Source organism: Salvelinus namaycush, chromosome 40 (assembly GCF_016432855.1).
Source record: "Salvelinus namaycush isolate Seneca chromosome 40, SaNama_1.0, whole genome shotgun sequence".
NCBI classification, from domain to species: domain Eukaryota; kingdom Metazoa; phylum Chordata; class Actinopteri; order Salmoniformes; family Salmonidae; genus Salvelinus; species Salvelinus namaycush.
Genome location: NC_052346.1, coordinates 11,978,400 through 12,000,041, shown reverse-complemented (window position 1 = coordinate 12,000,041; position 21,642 = coordinate 11,978,400). Strand labels below are relative to the sequence as shown.

Here is a 21,642-nt window from a genome sequence, read left to right as displayed (position 1 = left end):
TACTGTCTCTCCTACTAGTCCTATACTGTCTCTGTCCTACTAGTCCTATACTGTCTCTGTCCTACTAGTCCTATTCTGTCTCTGTCCTACTAGTCCTATACTGTCGCTGTCCTACTAGTCCTATACTGTCTCTGTCCTACTAGTCATATACTGTCTCTCCTACTCTGCCTCTCCATCTGCCTCAGCCTCCACCCTGGTGAAAAGTCAAGCCTCAGAAGATTTAACACACTTACCATGTCATTACTACCTACTGGGTGGCTGGTAGCATAGCGGTTAAGGCACTGGGCCAATAACCGTAAGGAACCTAGTTTGAATAAAGGTGAAAAAGCTGTTGACGTGCCCCTTAAGCAAGGCACTCAACCCTAATTGCTCCGGGGTCGCCGTTGATAATGGCAGACCCTGTCTCAGGGAGAGCAGGATATGAGGAAAACACATTTCCAATTCACACATGCGTATTTGTACATGTGTGAAATAGGACAAGGACCCACCAAGTTATTGTTATTACCTACTGGGGGGTTGAACAGTAAATAAGTTTGTATTAAACAGCGACAGTAAATGTGATTTAGAGACCACTGTATTTCTAATGCTCCATCATCCATCGGTGACACAAGTGGCCTCAATGAGAACGAGGAATGGGGGTCCAACTAATTCAAAGATGATAGGTAGGTCTGCTCCAAAATGGCCTTGTCAGAGATTGAAGTTGCTTTGGTATTGAATAAAAAATATCTAAGACCATGTCCACGGTTGGAATTGGTTGGAGATGGAATTTGATTCACTTGGGAGTGCATTACATGAAACTTTAGTGGTAAACTCAGTGGCATTAGTTGACCACTTGGTGGCATTGTATCCTATTCTCTTCATAAGTATTATAGTGAACTGAAGTGGTAATGTAATAACAGAGTGTAGACCATGAGTAGAAGCACGGTAGAACATGTACTATATGCAGGATGGAGTACTGAACTGCGGAGGTAAGATACCCTGCTGAATTCTACCTGTTGTGTTGTCATGAACTAATAGAGTGCCATTTGGGTAGAGTAATTTGGTTAAAAAAATGTTTTAAAAAAATTCAACATTCTGTCAACTTCATTAAAAAAACATTTCCCATTTCAAGACGTTAAATTCAGAAAAATGACTATAGTGAAACAGATCACCTGCTTTGACACTATGATTTTACTATTTGACGTTCAATTTAAAAAGGAATAGTTTCACAGTTTTTAAAGGAGAGTCCAGTTCACATAACAGGGTTGACCTTAAAATGTAAATCACGTTAAATAAATTATAATCTTCAGAAATGACTTTGTCAAAGCAAGAAAATAACTAAGGCTTTACAAAAAACAATAATAAGATATAAGATCAATAATAAGATAATAATATTTGGGCTTCACAATGAGGTGAAAAGTTGGGGAAATGTTTGGGTTAAGTGGATTAAAACTTCCTAGAAGTCAGAAAAACAGGAGGGATGTGTCAAAATGCTGATTTGGGCCTAACCCTTGTCGTGGAAATTCTACTCCATGTGGTGGAAATTACCACTAGGGACACTCGAAGTCTATCTTAAATGAATCATTGTTTATTAACAATCACCTGGAGAGGTTCCAACCAACTCAATGCACCATGTACACATGTTGATCAGGAGCTCCAACTGGGCAGTCCCGTTAATAATGTATGATGAATAAGCTAAATCATGCAAACATGATCTGTCTGCAGTATATAAGAGAACTAACTGATAACGTTTGGTTCATTCATGTCACCAACCAATACTGGTTCATTCATGTGACAGACCAATACCTCACAAGGCTTCTTCTCTCCAAGCTGAGACCTTGAAACTGAGATATCTTTCATTCTCAAAACAAGGTCTGGGCGTACTGCCAAATTGCAGATGCTGATAGTGAGGATTTGTTCAATCAGTCACTTGCATGAACACAGAAATTGGTTATTAGAACAGCACATGAATAGAACACAGAAATGAGTTATTAGGAAAGCACAAACATTAAAATTCCATCACACCTTAAATCAGATTTATTAAATTTTTCATGTGGTCTATATTAAAGGGCATTTCATTTAATATAACAGGCTTTTAAAATTCAATATTGGTGCACCATTTCAACTTAAAATATCAAAATGCGGCCTCCCGGGTGGCGCAGTGGTCTAAGGCACTGACCCGCAGTGCTAGCTGTTGCACCAGAGATTCTGGGTTCGAGCCCAGGCTCTGCCTCTCTGCCGCGACCGGGAGGCTCATGGGGCGACGCACAATTGGCCTAGCGTCGTCCGGGTTAGGGAGGGTTTGGCTGGCAGGGATATCCTTGTCTCATCGAGAACTAGCGACTCCTGTGGCGCAGTGCACGCTGACCTGTGGCGCAGTGCACGTGACTCCTGTGGCGCAGTGCACGCTGACCAGACCAGGTGTTTCCTCCGACACATTGGTGCGGCTGGCTTCCGGGTTGGATGTGCATTGTGTCATTGTGTCAAGAAGCAGTGTGGCTTGGTTGGGTTGTGTTTCGGAGGACGCATGGCTCTCGACCTTTGCCTCTCCCGAGTCCGTACGGGAGTTGCAGCGATGAGACAAGACAGGAACTACTACCAATTGGATACCATGAAATTGGGGAGAAAAAGGGGTAAAAAAATATATATATATAAAATACAAAAATATCAAAATGCACTATTTGTGGAACAACCCAAATAATGTGGACTATGCAATGAGCATGGAGTGGATTGTGAAATAGGCTAGTTGTTGTTTATATAACATGCTGTACACTGCAATAATCAGTGACATCTGTTAAAAGCCCTGTTTATACCTTGTGCTAATGTGTCCTGATCGTGCCCACATTTCCAGAAATGTGACTACACATGGTATTAAAATGTATATGTTATCCCTTCCTGGCGGTGGCCAGGAAGATCTGATCACAATGTGTCTTTTAATCGTCTACACCTGTCTAAAAATGTGGGCACAATCAGAATATGGACAAGATCAGGATAAAGCACACAAGTTAGAACCAGGTATAAACAGGGCTTTAGATGGCCCTCAGGATCCAGATGTATCCAGATTTAGCAAGTCTCCTTATAGTATATAAATTGTATGCCAAATTTATGATATTAATTATAAATATGTACATTTCATGTCACTATCCTAGTTGCTGTCCAAGTTACTTTTAGTATTGGAAGTCGCAGATTTTTAAAGGAATCCAACTGCCGTGAGTTATTGTAGCTGGGCTTTTGCTTGACCCCTTTTTGAACAGAGAAACTGTAAAGTGATGAGGAATTAACCTACCAGGTGACTTCGAATCAAGATGAGGTTAGATTAGGAAACGTAGGGTTAATTTTACTTCTCAGAAAGGCTGTTTTGAAAGTGATTGTGAAAGACAGCATTGTGTGCTTGTGCAATGTGATTTTGAAAGAGGTACAGAGTTCATCTGTTTTGTTTGTCTACTGTGTCACTGGTGGCTATAAAGTGGCAGTGTGCAGTGGTACAACGCACTGTGAGTCTACGATCACAGGGAGAAGGTACAGTTAAACATCGCTGTTGTGTGTGTGTGTGTGTGTGTGTGTGTGTGTGTGTGTGTGTGTGTGTGTGTGTGTGTGTGTGTGTGTGTGTGTGTGTGTGTGTGTGTGTGTGTGTGTGTGTGTGTGTTGTTTTGCTGAACCAATGGGAACTTTGAACTGTTTGCACACCTTCCGTATGGGGATGTCATGACTAACTGGGGACAAAACCTTGGTCCCCACAAGGCTGACCGTATGTGTGTGTGTGTGTGTGTGTGTGTGTGTGTGTGTGTGTGTGTGTGTGTGTGTGTGTGTGTGTGTGTGTGTGTGTGTGTGTGTGTGTGTGTGTGTGTGTGCGTGTGGTTTGGGGGAGAAGTCAGAGAATGTGGATAAGCCTTTGAGTGTATCAATATCAATATGGCCTATTTGAGTATATTGAGCTGGACCCAGATCTTTCCATGTGTTTTCTACCTTAGCCGCTCATCTCTAGAATGAAGTCTCTCGTGCTCCTGCTATTGGTGGCTGTTACTGTATCATCTGTGGTGTCTAAACCCCTTCCTGAAGACTCTGAAGCAGAGGTTCACAAGGAGTTTGAGACATGGAAAGTTAAATATGGTAAAACTTGTTCTGTACTAGTATTTCACCAATGGATATTTACACTGAGTATACAAAACATTAAGAATGCCTTCTCTTTCCATGACATAGACTGGCCAGGTGAATCCAGGTGAAAGCTGTGATCCCTTATTGAACCATTCATTGTTAAATCAACTTCAATCAGTGTAGATAAAGGGGAGGAGACAGGTTAAAGAAGGATTTTTAAGCCTTGAGACAATTGAGACATGGATTCTGTTTGTGTACAATTCAGAGGGTGAATGGGCAAGACAAAATATTTAAATGCCTTTGAACAGGGTATGGTAGTAGGTGCCTGGTGCACTTTTTTGTGTCAAGAACTGCACCGCTGCTGGGTTTTTCACTCTCAACAGTTTCCCGTGTGTATCAAGAATGGTCCCCCACCCAGAGGACATCCAGGCAACTTCACAAAGGTGGGAAGCATTGACATCAACATGGGCCAGCATCCCTGTGGAACACTTTCGACAACTTGTAGAGTCCATGCCCCGATGAATTGAGGCTGTTCTGAGGGCAAGAGAGGGAGGGCAACTCAGTACTTGGAAGGTGTTCCTAATGTTTGGTATACTCAGTGTATAATTGTATTGACAATGAATTAGTCGTCAAAATGTCAACACAGAAAGATACATTTAGAGTACATTTGCAGGGAAGAGCTATCCGTCTACCGAGGAGGAAGCCAAACGTAAGGGGATGTGGTTAGCGACGAGGAAGAGGGTGATGGAACACAATACGAGAGCAGGAAATGGATTAGAGAGCTACACCATGGCGGTCAATCACTTTGCTGACCTGGTACGGTTCAATATTTACTGGTAAATTATTAACTTTCAATTTAGTTAGTTAGTTTAGAAATTCTAGCTCAGCCACTGGCTTTACAATAACATTCCAAATCCGTCTTAGGCCCATAGTTTTATAGTTAGTTACTACTGTGATATTTTCTTAGCAGCCCTGTTGAGTCTCTTTGTTGAGTCTCCGTGTCTTTGCTTCCTCTCACAGACTACTGAGGAGGTTCCTAAAGGACTTTTGCCCATGGTAAAGTGCCACAGTCTTTACAACACATTTCCCTATATGGTTAATCATAATAATAGTATGATGAAGAACTCTGTCTTGTGTCTCAGCCTCGACCTGAGGAAGAAGAGGTGGACAAAGAGTTTGAGATGTGGAAAACTGTCAATGGTAAAACTGGTTTAATACTAACTGAATGCAAAGGAGGTTGGTGGCACCTTAATTGGGGAGGACGGGCTCATGGTAATGACTGGAGCAGAATGAGTGGAATGGTATCAAACACATGGTTTCCAGGTGTTTGATGCCATTCCATTTGCACCATTCGGGCCATTATTACTAGCCTCCTGTGACTGAATGAGGCTTTATTTTAAGGCAGTGGCCGTGTCCGAATACCCATAATAGTGTACTACATAATTAAACTGCATACTCATTTCGGCATTTGATCTAGTAGAATTCACTTGTTTCTTCCGATTCACGTATTTGACAACAGCTGGTAATCAGATAAATTGTTGAGCTGTACCAAAATGAATGAATGGTGGGAATCAACGCAATTGTGCATTAGATTACATATTCAAAGTACTTTTTTCCCCGAAATGTCACATACCATAAAACTGTATTTTTTCGCATGCTATTTAGTATGCTAGTATGGGTATTCGGAGACGGCTACTGTTTCCACTGGTAGTAGTACAATGGCCCCTAAATAATTAAAGGGAAATAAGCTTTAAAATAAAGTGCAGCGTTAGCCTAGCATTGGTGAATGCAGATGCTAATATTTACTAAATGGACATGTTCGTAGGTAAGACCTATAACTCCACCGAGGAGGAAGCTAGGCGTAAGGAGATCTGGTTAGCTACCAGGGCAAGAGTGATGGAACACAACAAGAGAGCAGAGAATGGATCAGAGAGCTTCACCATGGGGATGAATCATCTTTCTGACAGGGTATGATCACTGTCAGGGAGAGGCCTACTATATAAAACAGTTCAACTTGGAGGTTGCTTACTTGGTTACTGATGATACTTTTCTCATAGGCTTTCTTGATACTATGCATGTTGCTTCCTTTCACAGACTACTGCGGAGGTTACAGGACAAAGGGTAGGGTCACGCACTTACTGCAATGCACTGCACTTATAAGGTTAATGAAAATATGAATCAATCATTTGTGGTGGTAATTGTATGATCAAGACCTCTCTTATTCCTTAGCTTCAAGATAGGGAGGAAGCAGAAGTGCACAAGGAGTTTGAAACATGGAAAGTTAAATATGGTAAAACTGGTTCAACAATAACTGAAATAGATATTTCCCGTATACATAAAGTCAAATTCATTAAACAAGTTGACGTTTTTCATGCTTGCAGGAAAGACCTATCCGTCCACCGAGGAGGAAGCTAAGCGCAAGGAGATCTGGCTAGCTACTAGGAAGATGGTGACGGAACACAACAAGAGAGCAGAGAATGGCCAGGAGAGCTTCACCATGGCAGTCAATCACTTTGCTGACTTGGTATGGTGTTATTATTAATAGTGAAATTAATTCAGATTAGTCTGAAAGAAATTGTTATTTCTAGTTATACATTATATTACTATGTTGATATAAGTTATAAGTTGATATAAGATTTCTCAAACAAGTCTAAAATTGTTTGTCGCCTTTTTCCTTCCAGACTACTGAGGAGGTTCCTAAAGGACTTTTGCCCATGGTAAAGTGCCACAGTCTTTACAACACATTTCCCTATATGGTTAATCATAATAATAGTATGATGAAGAACTCTGTCTTGTGTCTCAGCCTCGACCTGAGGAAGAAGAGGTGGACAAAGAGTTTGAGATGTGGAAAACTGTCAATGGTAAAACTGGTTTAATACTAACTGAATGCAAAGGAGGTTGGTGGCACCTTAATTGGGGAGGACGGGCTCATGGTAATGACTGGAGCAGAATGAGTGGAATGGTATCAAACACATGGTTTCCAGGTGTTTGATGCCATTCCATTTGCACCATTCGGGCCATTATTACTAGCCTCCTGTGACTGAATGAGGCTTTATTTTAAGGCAGTGGCCGTGTCCGAATACCCATAATAGCGTACTACATAATTAAACTGCATACTCATTTCGGCGTTTGATCTAGTAGAATTCACTTGTTTCTTCCGATTCACGTATTTGACAACAGCTGGTAATCAGATAAATTGTTGAGCTGTACCAAAATGAATGAATGGTGGGAATCAACGCAATTGTGCATTAGATTACATATTCAAAGTACTTTTTTCCCCGAAATGTCACATACCATAAAACTGTATTTTTTCGCATGCTATTTAGTATGCTAGTATGGGTATTCGGAGACGGCTACTGTTTCCACTGGTAGTAGTACAATGGCCCCTAAATAATTAAAGGGAAATAAGCTTTAAAATAAAGTGCAGCGTTAGCCTAGCATTGGTGAATGCAGATGCTAATATTTACTAAATGGACATGTTCGTAGGTAAGACCTATAACTCCACCGAGGAGGAAGCTAGGCGTAAGGAGATCTGGTTAGCTACCAGGGCAAGAGTGATGGAACACAACAAGAGAGCAGAGAATGGATCAGAGAGCTTCACCATGGGGATGAATCATCTTTCTGACAGGGTATGATCACTGTCAGGGAGAGGCCTACTATATAAAACAGTTCAACTTGGAGGTTGCTTACTTGGTTACTGATGATACTTTTCTCATAGGCTTTCTTGATACTATGCATGTTGCTTCCTTTCACAGACTACTGCGGAGGTTACAGGACAAAGGGTAGGGTCACGCACTTACTGCAATGCACTGCACTTATAAGGTTAATGAAAATATGAATCAATCATTTGTGGTGGTAATTGTATGATCAAGACCTCTCTTATTCCTTAGCTTCAAGATAGGGAGGAAGCAGAAGTGCACAAGGAGTTTGAAACATGGAAAGTTAAATATGGTAAAACTGGTTCAACAATAACTGAAATAGATATTTCCCGTATACATAAAGTCAAATTCATTAAACAAGTTGACGTTTTTCATGCTTGCAGGAAAGACCTATCCGTCCACCGAGGAGGAAGCTAAGCGCAAGGAGATCTGGCTAGCTACTAGGAAGATGGTGACGGAACACAACAAGAGAGCAGAGAATGGCCAGGAGAGCTTCACCATGGCAGTCAATCACTTTGCTGACTTGGTATGGTGTTATTATTAATAGTGAAATTAATTCAGATTAGTCTGAAAGAAATTGTTATTTCTAGTTATACATTATATTACTATGTTGATATAAGTTATAAGTTGATATAAGATTTCTCAAACAAGTCTAAAATTGTTTGTCGCCTTTTTCCTTCCAGACTACTGAGGAGGTTCCTAAAGGACTTTTGCCCATGGTAAAGTGCCACAGTCTTTACAACACATTTCCCTATATGGTTAATCATAATAATAGTATGATGAAGAACTCTGTCTTGTGTCTCAGCCTCGACCTGAGGAAGAAGAGGTGGACAAAGAGTTTGAGATGTGGAAAACTGTCAATGGTAAAACTGGTTTAATACTAACTGAATGCAAAGGAGGTTGGTGGCACCTTAATTGGGGAGGACGGGCTCATGGTAATGACTGGAGCAGAATGAGTGGAATGGTATCAAACACATGGTTTCCAGGTGTTTGATGCCATTCCATTTGCACCATTCGGGCCATTATTACTAGCCTCCTGTGACTGAATGAGGCTTTATTTTAAGGCAGTGGCCGTGTCCGAATACCCATAATAGCGTACTACATAATTAAACTGCATACTCATTTCGGCGTTTGATCTAGTAGAATTCACTTGTTTCTTCCGATTCACGTATTTGACAACAGCTGGTAATCAGATAAATTGTTGAGCTGTACCAAAATGAATGAATGGTGGGAATCAACGCAATTGTGCATTAGATTACATATTCAAAGTACTTTTTTCCCCGAAATGTCACATACCATAAAACTGTATTTTTTCGCATGCTATTTAGTATGCTAGTATGGGTATTCGGAGACGGCTACTGTTTCCACTGGTAGTAGTACAATGGCCCCTAAATAATTAAAGGGAAATAAGCTTTAAAATAAAGTGCAGCGTTAGCCTAGCATTGGTGAATGCAGATGCTAATATTTACTAAATGGACATGTTCGTAGGTAAGACCTATAACTCCACCGAGGAGGAAGCTAGGCGTAAGGAGATCTGGTTAGCTACCAGGGCAAGAGTGATGGAACACAACAAGAGAGCAGAGAATGGATCAGAGAGCTTCACCATGGGGATGAATCATCTTTCTGACAGGGTATGATCACTGTCAGGGAGAGGCCTACTATATAAAACAGTTCAACTTGGAGGTTGCTTACTTGGTTACTGATGATACTTTTCTCATAGGCTTTCTTGATACTATGCATGTTGCTTCCTTTCACAGACTACTGCGGAGGTTACAGGACAAAGGGTAGGGTCACGCACTTACTGCAATGCACTGCACTTATAAGGTTAATGAAAATATGAATCAATCATTTGTGGTGGTAATTGTATGATCAAGACCTCTCTTATTCCTTAGCTTCAAGATGGGGAGGAAGCAGAAGTGCACAAGGAGTTTGAAACATGGAAAGTTAAATATGGTAAAACTGGTTCAACAATAACTGAAATAGATATTTCCCGTATACATAAAGTCAAATTCATTAAACAAGTTGACGTTTTTCATGCTTGCAGGAAAGACCTATCCGTCCACCGAGGAGGAAGCTAAGCGCAAGGAGATCTGGCTAGCTACTAGGAAGATGGTGACGGAACACAACAAGAGAGCAGAGAATGGCCAGGAGAGCTTCACCATGGCAGTCAATCACTTTGCTGACTTGGTATGGTGTTATTATTAATAGTGAAATTAATTCAGATTAGTCTGAAAGAAATCCGGGTTGTTATTTCTAGTTATACATTATATTACTATGTTGATATAAGTTATAAGTTGATATAAGATTTCTCAAACAAGTCTAAAGTTGTTTGTCGCCTTTTTGCTTCCAGACTACTGAGGAGGTTCCTAGAGGGCTTTTCTCCATGGTAACGTACCAGCATTTCAAAATGTAATGTGTTTAATGCTACAATGTAATTTAACTGAATTTACAGTGATGTAAAGTTTGTGTTAACTCCCGTTTCTCTTTCCCATTCATCCTCCTGCCCCTGACCACTCATCTCATCACAGGGTATGCTTCCAGTCACATTAGTTACTAACATTGTACTCACTACACTCCTATTCACAATCCTTAACTACAATGACCATAGTCTTAAAAAAATATTAAAGAACCCTTCACATTTACTAATGTTACACTCCTAATTCACAAAACAATCAGATATTGACAGACTGTCTGTTTCCTCCAACAGAATGAAGACGACAAGACTCTATGAGGAATTAACTATTTTGCAATTTACAATATATATAAACACTACACTTTCAATTCTTGTGTCCATTTTTTCCTTTATCTTATATCAGCCCATATGGCAGGGTTCCCCAACCGAATGTGGACGTGGGTGGTTTTATTTGGCCCCCCAAGTAAAAAAAAATATATATATATACACTACTGTTCAAAAGTTTGGGGTCACTTAGAAATGTCCTTGTTTTTGAAAGAAAATCACTTTTTTGTCCATTAAAATAATATCAAATTGATCAGAAATACAGTGTAGACATTGTTAATATTGTAAATGACTATTGTAGCTGGAAACGGCAGATTTTTTATGGAATATCTACAAAGGCGTACAGAGGCCCATTATCAGCAAACATCACTCCTGTGTTCCAATGGCACGTTGTGTTAGCTAATCCAAGTTTATCATTTTAAAAGACTAATTGATCATTATGAAAACTCTTTTGCAATTATGTTAGCACAGCTGAAAACTGTTGTCCTGATTAAAGAAGGAATAAAACTGGCCTTCTTTAGACTAGTTGAGTGTCTGGAGCATCAGCATTTGTGGGTTCGATTACAGGAACAAAATGGTCAGAAACAAATAACTTTCCTCTGAAACTCATCAGTCTATTCTTGTTCTGAGAAATGAAGGCTATTCCATGCGAGAAATTGCCAAGAAATTGAAGATCTTGTACAACGCTGTGTACTACTCCTTTCACAGAACAGCGCAAACTGTCCAGTACTTTAAAAATATCCTCTCATGTTGTCCTGGTTTCCAGTGGTTTGCAGAAGAGGATGTCTTCCTTAATTGACTCCTGTCGTAGATGAATCAGAATTAGTTAGGTAATATAGATAAATAAGATGTTTTATTTACTTTCATAATATGCAGAATATCAGAAAGGGAGAAAGGCTCCACTATGTCTGTATGCTAGTCACTCCCTTCTTTTCCCATTGGGGGGAGGAGTATGGCAGTGTCTGGAATCATTGTATTACCCCTCTGATGTGTTGATGAATCTTGAGATAGTATATGACCTAGAGGTTCACTCCCCTTAGTGAGCTTCTCCAGGAGTGAGGAGAAGAGGGGGTGTATTTGAGATGGGAGTATCTAGAATTGACAATTGATATATGCCATTGGATGAGGTAATGTTTTGGTCCTAAGTGGTACCAAGAACAAGATTAGAATCTCGTCTAAAGAGACCAAACTGAACGATAATTTATAGCTAATGCTATCTGGCTATGGGATACTCCTCTTTCAAGTAAAAGGCCCCTTGTAATGTTCCTAAGATCTGTGGTTCGTCATGTGAGTTGAGAGGGGTGTATCTTGGCTATAAAAGATACTAAGAATTGTTTTGTAAGCACTCTCAGAGAATTCATTTATAGACACTGAATTGATCTGAGAGTCAAAGGGCTATGGTGAAGCTCATATAATTAAAGATGGACTTTAAAATATAACTCTGACTTGTGTGTGGTTTGCTCTCTCATCATTTAGTAATACAGGAAATTACCACGACACCCCCCATAAACGTAATGGACATATACCAGGAGCTGTGCCAGGCCCGCCATGTCTGTTGACTCATCCAGCTGTAACGCATAGAATTCCCTGGCAAAGCAGTAATTGTTTCAAAACATCTCCTGCCATGTTACTGATGCGTCTTGAAACAGTGTTGTTTGATTAAGTCATTGTCTGTATATTTTTTGAGGCCTTTTCCCCCAGCATTGTCCCAGCCATATCTGCGGCAGCAGGAAGAATTAAGTCCTCCACAATAGTATGGGGCTTCCCGTTCCTAGTCACTCGGTAGCTCACCCTATAAGACACTTCTAGCCCCTTCTTATTAATGGTATCTGTTGCTTTTATACATGTCTTACTACTCGAAAGTAGTCTTTATTCTTGCAAAAAAAAACTCCCGTGGCTTATTTTTCAAATTGTCATGTTGCATTTCTAAATTTCGGCGCAAGAGTGAAGGTTTCCCGCGACAGAGTAATGGTTAATGTGATTGGATGTTAATTATTTGACTAGGCTACCTGTGTTTGACATTGTGTTGTTATTTCGCTGAACACTAGATGGTTTAATTTTATTCTTGGCAGTGAAACGAGGCTATTCAGGTGAGAAAAAAACCTCACCCAAATGTATAGCCCCGTTGAAAAATATAAATGTACTGTTTGAAAATGTGAAGGCATTTTTTATAAACAAAAAATGAGGCGTACCCCCGATGGCATTGCACGTACCCCTGGGTATTCCAGTTTAGCCAAGAGAAAGTTATTCACAAGCTCTTACATCCTGACCAAACAGGGTTTATTAAGGGTCGTCAGGCAGCCAGTAACATGTGGTTGCTGAGGCTTCCATTCTGGATACCCCATGTGCTGTGTTATCATTAGATGCAGAGAAAGCCTTTGACCACTTAGAGTGGGAATATTTATGACATGATCTTGAACATTTTAGTTTTGGGGCTAGATTCATACATATGACTCGCACCATGTATGTGAATCTTTCTTCTATTATACCTGCAGGCACTACCCATTCTAATCCATTTACCATTCAACCAGGATGTATATCTACAGGCACTACCCATTCTAATCCATTTACCATTCAACCAGGATGTATATCTACAGGCACTACCCATTCTAATCCATTTACCATACAACCAGGATGTAAACAAGGCTGTCCCGCCTCCCCTATGCTATTTGCTCTCTCTCTTGAACTGCTGGCACAAAGCATATGTCAAAATTCTGCTTCCTCACATATCAAAATCAAACCGAACAAGCAATTTCTCTGTATGCAGATGACATATACGTCAGAAAATGTTCAGAAATCCCTCCAGCCAATAATGTTTATTTTCACAGCATTCAGCTCATGGTCTGGTTACAAGATCAACTGTTCTAAATCAGCTCTACTACCTCTTAACTCCGCTATGGGAAGCGTTCAACTACCACCCTTTATCCCAGTGAAGAAGCAAATCACCTACTTAGGCATTACATACAGTGGGGCAAAAAAGTATTTAGTCAGCCACCAATTGTGCAAGTTCTCCCACTTAAAAAGATGAGAGAGGCCTGTAATTGTCATCATAGGTACACTTCAACTATGACAGACAAAATGAGAAAAACAAATCCAGAAAATCACATTATAGGATTTTTAATGAATTTATTTGCAAATTATGGTGGAAAATAAGTATTTGGTCACCTACAAACAAGCAAGATTTCTGGCTCTCACAGACCTGTAACTTCTTCTTTAAGAGGCTCCTCTGTCCTCCACTCGTTACCTGTATTAATGGCACCTGTTTGAACTTGTTATCAGTATAAAAGACACCTGTCCACAACCTCAAACAGTCATACTCCAAACTCCACTATGGCCAAGACCAAAGAGCTGTCAAAGGACACCAGAAACAAAATTGTAGACCTGCACCAGGCCGGGAAAACTGAATCTGCAATAGGTAAGCAGCTTGGTTTGAAGAAAATCAACTGTGGGAGCAATTATTAGGAAATGGAAAACATACAAGACCACTGATAATCTCCCTCGATCTGGGGCTCCACGCAAGATCTCACCCCGTGGGGTCAAAATGATCACAAGAACGGTGAGCAAAAATCCCAGAACCACACGGGGGGACCTAGTGAATGACCTGGAGAGAGCTGGGACCAAAGTAACAAAGCCTACCATCAGTAACACACTACGCCGCCAGGGACTCAAATCCTGCAGTGCCAGACGTGTCCCCCTGCTTAAGCCAGTACATGTCCAGGCTCGTCTGAAGTTTGCTAGAGAGCATTTGGATGATCCAGAAGAAGATTGGGAGAATGTCATATGGTCAGATGAAACCAAAATATAACTTTTTGGTAAAAACTCAACTCGTCGTGTTTGGAGGACAAAGAATGCTGAGTTGCATCCAAAGAACACCATACCTACTGTGAAGCATGGGGGTGGAAACATCATGCTTTGGGGCTGTTTTTCTGCAAAGGGACCAGGACGACTGATCCGTGTAAAGGAAAGAATGAATGGGGCCATGTATCGTGAGATTTTGAGTGAAAACCTCCTTCCATCAGCAAGGGCATTGAAGATGAAACGTGGCTGGGTCTTTCAGCATGACAATGATCCCAAACACACCGCCCGGGCAATGAAGGAGTGGCTTCGTAAGAAGCATTTCAAGGTCCTGGAGTGGCCTAGCCAGTCTCCAGATCTCAACCCCATAGAAAATCTTTGGAGGGAGTTGAAAGTCCGTGTTGCCCAGCAACAGCCCCAAAACATCACTGCTCTAGAGGAGATCTGCATGGAGGAATGGGCCAAAATACCAGCAACAGTGTGTGAAAACCTTGTGAAGACTTACAGAAAACGTTTGACCTCTGTCATTGCCAACAAAGGGTATATAACAAAGTATTGAGATAAACTTTTGTTATTGACCAAATACTTATTTTCCACCATAATTTGCAAATAAATTCATAAAAAATCCTACAATGTGATTTTCTGGATTTTTTTTCTCATTTTGTCTGTCATAGTTGAAGTGTACCTATGATGAAAATTACAGGCCTCTCTCATCTTTTTAAGTGGGAGAACTTGCACAATTGGTGGCTGACTAAATACTTTTTTGCCCCACTGTATCCCCCTCTTTTCACACTACTTTCAGGAAGAACTACTTCGAAACTTTTCAAAAGATCCAAAAATACATAAAAAGATGGTCCGCTATGGCCACTTCTTTGCATGCTAGAAGTTAAATTATTAAAATGTATGTCCTCCCTCGTATCAATTTTATGAGTTCCATGTTACCACTGCCTCTTCCTATAAACTATTGGTCTAAACTTGACTCTTGGGAGACAGTATGGAAAAATATATTTGGATCATCTAGAAACCCCAATCACCAATTAATTTAAAAAAATGTTTGCCATAGAACCTATCTAACACCTCAAAAAAGACATCACATGGTATTAGTCCATCACCATTATGTGAGTTCTGCACCACAGGGGACCTTGGTACTTTTCAGCATGTGTTGTGGAAATGCCCGGGGGTGGTTGAGTTCTGGGGTAAAGTCAACGATGTCACCTCTGTACCTATAGATAAAACACTGCCATTAGATCCAATAGGGATGTTGCTTTGTGATGACTCTGATTTGCACTTGTCAGAAAGGCAACAGAGAGTGTGGTTGGTAGGCACAACAGCTGCTAAGAAAACGATTGTACAAAGGTGGATTCCACCTCATCACTTACACCATTGCAACAATGGCTGCTCACATTTAAGGAAATTGTACTTATGGAGCTCTCCATGGCCAGGATCCACAGGGCCAAAGGTGTCCACACTGGACACGTGGAAAAAAACAGCTACTCATAAAAGACTGGACAAAGATTTTAATTTTGGAAATCTGTTCCCAAGTATTCCCTATAGAGAGACATGTGATCGTATACAAATGTAATAATTAGAAAATATGATGTTTTAGTCAAGTATTATATCTGTGTGGGCTTCTTGCGGCCAATTTGCAATTTCCAAATTATTTGTAATTTTGCTCCGGTCCCCCAACCATCCGCTAAAGAAGAAATCGGACCATGGCTGAATCTAGTTCATGATCCCTGCAATATGGAATGTGGGTGGGACACTGACTTGACCATTTAAAAAATATATATATTTCACCTATATTTAACCAGGTAGGCTAGTTGAGAACAAGTTCTCATTTGCAACTGCGACCTGGCCAAGATAAAGTATAGCAATTCGACACATACAACAACACAGAGTTACACATGGAATAAACAAAACATACAGTCAATAATACAGTAGAACAAAAGAAAACAAAAAGTCTATATACAGTGAGTGCAAATGAGGTAAGGTAAGGGAGTTAAGGCAATAAAATAGGCCATGGTGGCGAAGTAATTACAATATAGCAATTAATCACTGGAATGGTAGATGTGCAGAAGATGAATGTGCAAGTAGAGATACTGGGGTGCAAAGGAGCAAGATAACTAAATAAATACAGTATGGGGATGAGGTAGGTAGATAGATGGGCTGTTTACAGATGGGATATGTACAGGTGCAGTGATCTGTGAGCTGCTATGACAGCTGGTGCTTAAAGCTAGTGAGGGAGATAGGAAAGACGATAGGAAAGACGACCAAAGGAGGAATTGGCTTTGGGGGTGACCAGTGAGATATACCTGCTGGAGCGCGTGCTACGAGTGGGTGCTGCTATGGTGACCAGTGAGCTGAGATAAGGTGGGGCTTTACCTAGCAGAGACTTGTAGATAACCTGTAGCCAGTGGGTTTGGCGACGAGTATGAAGCGAGGGCCAACCAACGAGAGCGTACAGGTCGCAATGGTGGGTAGTGTATGGGGCTTTGGTGACAAAACGGATGTCACTGTGATAGACTGCATCCAGTACGTTGAGTAGAGTGTTGGAGGCTATTTTATAGATGACATCACCGAAGTCGAGGATCGGTAGGATGGTCAGTTTTACGAGGGTATGTTTGGCAGCATGAGTGAAGGATGCTTTGTTGCGATATAGGAAGCCGATTCTAGATTTAATTTTGGATTGGAGATGCTTAATGTGAGTCTGGAAGGAGAGTTTACAGTCTAACCAGACACCTAGGTATTTGTAGTTGTCCACGTATTCTAAGTCAGAGCCGTCCAGAGTAGTGATGCTGGACGGGCGAGCAGGTGCGGGCAGTGATCGTTTGAATAGCATGCGTTTAGTTTTACTTAAGAGCAGTTGGAGGCCACGGAAGGAGAGTTGTATGGCATTGAAGCTCATCTGGAGGTTAGTTAACACAGTGTCCAAAGAGGGGCCAGACGTATACAGAATGGTGTCGTCTGCGTAGAGGTGTATCAGAGAATCACCAGTAGCAAGAGCAACATCATTGATGTATACAGAGAAGAGAGTCGGCCCGAGGATTGAACCCTGTGGCACCCCCATAGAGACTGCCAGAGGTCCGGACAACAGGCCCTCCGATTTGACACACTGAACTCTATCAGAGAAGTAGTTGGTAAACCAGGCGAGGCAATCATTGAGAAACCAAGGCTGTTGAGTCTGCCAATAATAATGTGGTGATTGACAGAGTCGAAAGCCTTGGCCAGGTCGATGAATACGGCTGCACAGTAATGTCTCTTATCGATGGCGGTTATGATGTCGTTTAGGACCTTGAGCGGGGCTGAGGTGCACCCATGACCAGCTCTGAAACCAGATTTTTTATTTTATTTCACCTTTATTTAACCAGGTAGGCTAGTTGAGAACAAGTTCTCATTTGCAACTGCGACCTGGCCAAGATAAAGCATAGCAGTGTGAACAGACAACAACACAGAGTTACACATGGAGTAAACAATAAACAAGTCAATAACATGGTAGAAAAAAAGAGAATCTATATACAATGTGTGCAAAAGGCATGAGGAGATAGGCAATAAATCGAATAATTACAATTTAGCAGATTAACACTGGAGTGATAAATCATCAGATGATCATGTGCAAGTAGAGATACTGGTGTGCAAAAGAGCAGAAAAGTAAATAAATAAAAGCAGTATGGGGGGTGAGGTAGGTAAATTGGGTGGGCTATATACCGATGGACTATGTACAGCTGCAGCGATCGGTTAGCTGCTCGGATAGCAGATGTTTAAAGTTGTTGAGGGAGATAAAAGTCTCCAACTTCAGAGATTTTTGCAATTCGTTCCAGTCGCAGGCAGCAGAGAACTGGAAGGAAAGGCGTCCAAATGAGGTTTTGGCTTTAGGGATGATCAGTGAGATACACCTGCTGGAGCGCGTGCTACGGGTGGGTGTAGCCATCGTGACCAGTGAACTGAGATAAGGCGGCACTTTACCTAGCATAGCCTTGTAGATGACCTGGAGCCAGTGGGTCTGACGACGAACATGTAGCGAGGGCCAGCCGACTAGGGCATACAGGTCGCAGTGGTGGGTCGTATAAGGTGCTTTAGTAACAAAACGGATGGCACTGTGATAAACTGCATCCAGTTTGCTGAGTAGAGTATTGGAAGCTATTTTGTAGATGACATCGCCGAAGTCGAGGATCGGTAGGATAGTCAGTTTTACTAGGGTAAGTTTGGCGGCGTGAGTGAAGGAGGCTTTGTTGCGAAATAGAAAGCCGACTCTAGATTTGATTTTGGATTGGAGATGTTTGATATGAGTCTGGAAGGAGAGTTTGCAGTCTAGCCAGACACCTAGGTACTTATAGATGTCCACATATTCTAGGTCGGAACCGTCCAGGGTGGTGATGCTAGTCGGGCGTGCGGGTGCAGGCAGCGAACGGATGAAAAGCATGCATTTGGTTTTACTAGCGTTTAAGAGCAGTTGGAGGCCACGGAAGGAGTGTTGTATGGCATTGAAGCTCGTTTGGAGGTTAGATAGCACAGTGTCCAAGGAAGGGCCAGAAGTATACAGAATGGTGTCGTCTGCGTAGAGGTGGATCAGGGAATCGTCCGCAGCAAGAGCAACATCATTGATATATACAGAGAAAAGAGTCAGCCCGAGAATTGAACCCTGTGGTACCCCCATAGAGACTGCCAGAGGACCGGACAACATGCCCTCCGATTTGACACACTGAACTCTGTCTGCAAAGTAGTTGGTGAACCAGGCAAGGCAGTCATTAGAAAAACCGAGGCTACTGAGTCTGCCGATAAGAATATGGTGATTGACAGAGTCGAAAGCCTTGGCCAGGTCGATGAAGACGGCTGCACAGTACTGTCTTTTATCGATGGCGGTTATGATATCGTTTAGTACCTTGAGCGTGGCTGAGGTGCACCCGTGACCGGCTCGGAAACCGGATTGCACAGCGGAGAAGGTACGGTGGGATTCGAGATGGTCAGTGATCTGTTTGTTGACTTGGCTTTCGAAGACCTTAGATAGGCAGGGCAGGATGGATATAGGTCTGTAACAGTTTGGGTCCAGGGTGTCTCCCCCTTTGAAGAGGGGGATGACCGCGGCAGCTTTCCAATCCTTGGGGATCTCAGATGATACGAAGGAGAGGTTGAACAGGCTGGTAATAGGGGGTGCGACAATGGCGGCGGACAGTTTCAGAAATAGGGGGTCCAGATTGTCAAGCCCAGCTGATTTGTATGGGTCCAGGTTTTCCAGCTCTTTCAGAACATCTCCTATCTGGATTTGGGTAAAGGAGAAGCTGGGGAGGCTTGGGCGAGTAGCAGCGGGGGGGGGTGGGGCTGTTTGCCAAGGTTGGAGTCGCCAGGAGGAAGGCATGGCCAGCCGTTGAGAAATGCTTGTTGAAGTTTTCGATTATCACGGATTTATCGGTGGTGACCGTGTTACCTAGCCTCAGTGCAGTGGGCAGCTGGGAGGAGGTGCTCTTGTTCTCCATGGACTTTACAGTATCCCAGAACTTTTTGGAGTTAGAGCTACAGGATGCAAATTTCTGCTTGAAAAAGCTGGCCTTTGCTTTCCTGACTGACTGCGTGTATTGGTTCCTGACTTCCCTGAACAGTTGCATATCGCGGGGGCTCTTCGATGCTATTGCAGTTCGCCACAGGATGTTTTTGTGCTGGTCGAGGGCAGTCAGGTCTGGAGTGAACCAAGGGCTATATCTGTTCTTAGTTCTGCATTTTTTGAACGGAGCATGCTTGTCTAATATGGTGAGGAAGTAACTTTTAAAGAATGACCAGGCATCCTCAACTGACGGCATGAGGTCAATATCCTTCCAGGGTACCCGGGCCAGGTCGATTAGAAAGGCCTGCTCGCAGAAGTGTTTTAGGGAGCGTTTGACAGTGATGAGGGGTGGTCGTTTGACCGCGGACCCGTAGCGGATACAGGCAATGAGGCAGTGATCGCTGAGATCTTGATTGAAGACAGCAGAGGTGTATTTGGAGGGCAAGTTGGTCAGGATAATGTCTATTAGGGTGCCCATGTTTACGGATTTAGGGTTGTACCTGGTGGGTTCCTTGATGATTTGTGTGAGATTGAGGGCATCTAGCTTAGATTGTAGGACTGCCGGGGTGTTAAGCATATCCCAGTTTAGGTCACCTAACAGAACAAACTCTGAAGCTAGATGGGGAGCGATCAATTCACAGATGGTGTCCAGGGCACAGCTGGGAGCTGAGGGGGGTCGGTAGCAGGCGGCAACAGTGAGAGACTTATTTCTGGAGAGATTCGTTTTTAAAATTAGAAGTTCGAACTGTTTGGGCATAGACCTGGAAAGTATGACAGAACTTTGCAGGCTATCTCTGCAGTAGATTGCAACTCCTCCCCCTTTGGCAGTTCTATCTTGACGGAAAGTGTTATAGTTGGGTATGGAAATCTCAGAATTTTTGGTGGCCTTCCTAAGCCAGGATTCAGACACGGCAAGGACATCAGGGTTGGCAGAGTGTGCTAAAGCGGTGAGTAAGACAAACTTAGGGAGGAGGCTTCTGATGTTGACATGCATGAGGCCAAGGCTTTTTCGATCACAGAAGTCAACAAATGAGGGTGCCTGGGGACATGCAGGGCCTGGGTTTACCTCCACATCACCCGAGGAACAGAGGAGTAGTAGGATGAGGGTGCGGCTAAAGGCTATCAAAACTGGTCGCCTAGAGCGTTGGGGACAAGGAATAAAAGGAGCAGATTTATGGACGTGGTAGAATAGATTCTGGGCATAATGTGCAGACAGGGGTATGGTGGGGCACGGGTACAGCGGAGGCAAGCCCAGGCACTGGGTGATGATAAGAGAGGTTGTATCTCTGGACATGCTGGTCTCAATGGGTGAGGTCACCGCATGTGTGGGAGGTGGGACAAAGGAGGTATCAGAGGTACGGAGAGTGGAACTACGGGGTCCATTGCAAACCAAAACAATGATAACTAGCCTGAACAACAGTATACAAGGCATATTGATATTTGAGAGAGACATACAGTAAGGCATAAAGTGATTGCAGGTCTTGATTGGGAGAGCTAGCTAAAACAACAGGTGAGATAACAGCAGCTAGTCAGCTAACACAGCAACAGCAGGTAAAAATGGCGACGACTAGGCAGAGAGGGTCGGATTAACTACACACAGAGCCTGAGTTAAAACACAGAGCTGACAGATAAAACACAAATAAACAGAATGGAGTACCGTGAATTAATGGACAGTCCGGCAGGCATCAGCTATGTAGCCAAGTGATCATAGTGTCCAGGGGGCAGCCGTAGATGGAGCAGGGAAGCCGCCACTACGCTAGCACGCGGCGTTTAAAGTTAGTAGCCCGGGGGGTGGTCTGCTCAGACGGAGGGGGTCTGCTCAGACGGAGGTCGGTTGAGGG

At 42.5% G+C, this 21,642-nt stretch overlaps 1 protein-coding gene across 3 annotated transcripts; it reads left to right on the top strand.

Moving 5' to 3' along the window:
* Positions 1 to 3,392: 3,392 nt before the first annotated feature.
* Positions 3,393 to 10,514, top strand: LOC120033578. 3 transcript variants are annotated; one of them, XM_038979986.1, is made up of 24 exons: positions 3,393 to 3,498; positions 3,951 to 4,089; positions 4,458 to 4,517; positions 4,748 to 4,890; positions 5,095 to 5,130; positions 5,217 to 5,274; positions 5,900 to 6,042; positions 6,169 to 6,195; positions 6,304 to 6,364; positions 6,456 to 6,598; positions 6,756 to 6,791; positions 6,878 to 6,935; positions 7,561 to 7,703; positions 7,830 to 7,856; positions 7,965 to 8,025; positions 8,117 to 8,259; positions 8,417 to 8,452; positions 8,539 to 8,596; positions 9,222 to 9,364; positions 9,491 to 9,517; positions 9,626 to 9,686; positions 9,778 to 9,920; positions 10,084 to 10,119; positions 10,440 to 10,514. In XM_038979986.1, exons 2-24 carry the CDS (start codon positions 3,966 to 3,968, stop codon positions 10,443 to 10,445), a joined length of 1,773 nt encoding a protein of 590 aa, XP_038835914.1. In that variant the 5' UTR covers positions 3,393 to 3,498; positions 3,951 to 3,965; the 3' UTR covers positions 10,446 to 10,514. The 3 variants fall into 3 exon arrangements, with proteins under 3 accessions (XP_038835914.1, XP_038835912.1, XP_038835915.1); XM_038979984.1 differs by having other exon boundaries at positions 10,084 to 10,142; XM_038979987.1 differs by lacking the exon at positions 4,458 to 4,517 and having other exon boundaries at positions 10,084 to 10,142.
* Positions 10,515 to 21,642: the final 11,128 nt, after the last annotated feature.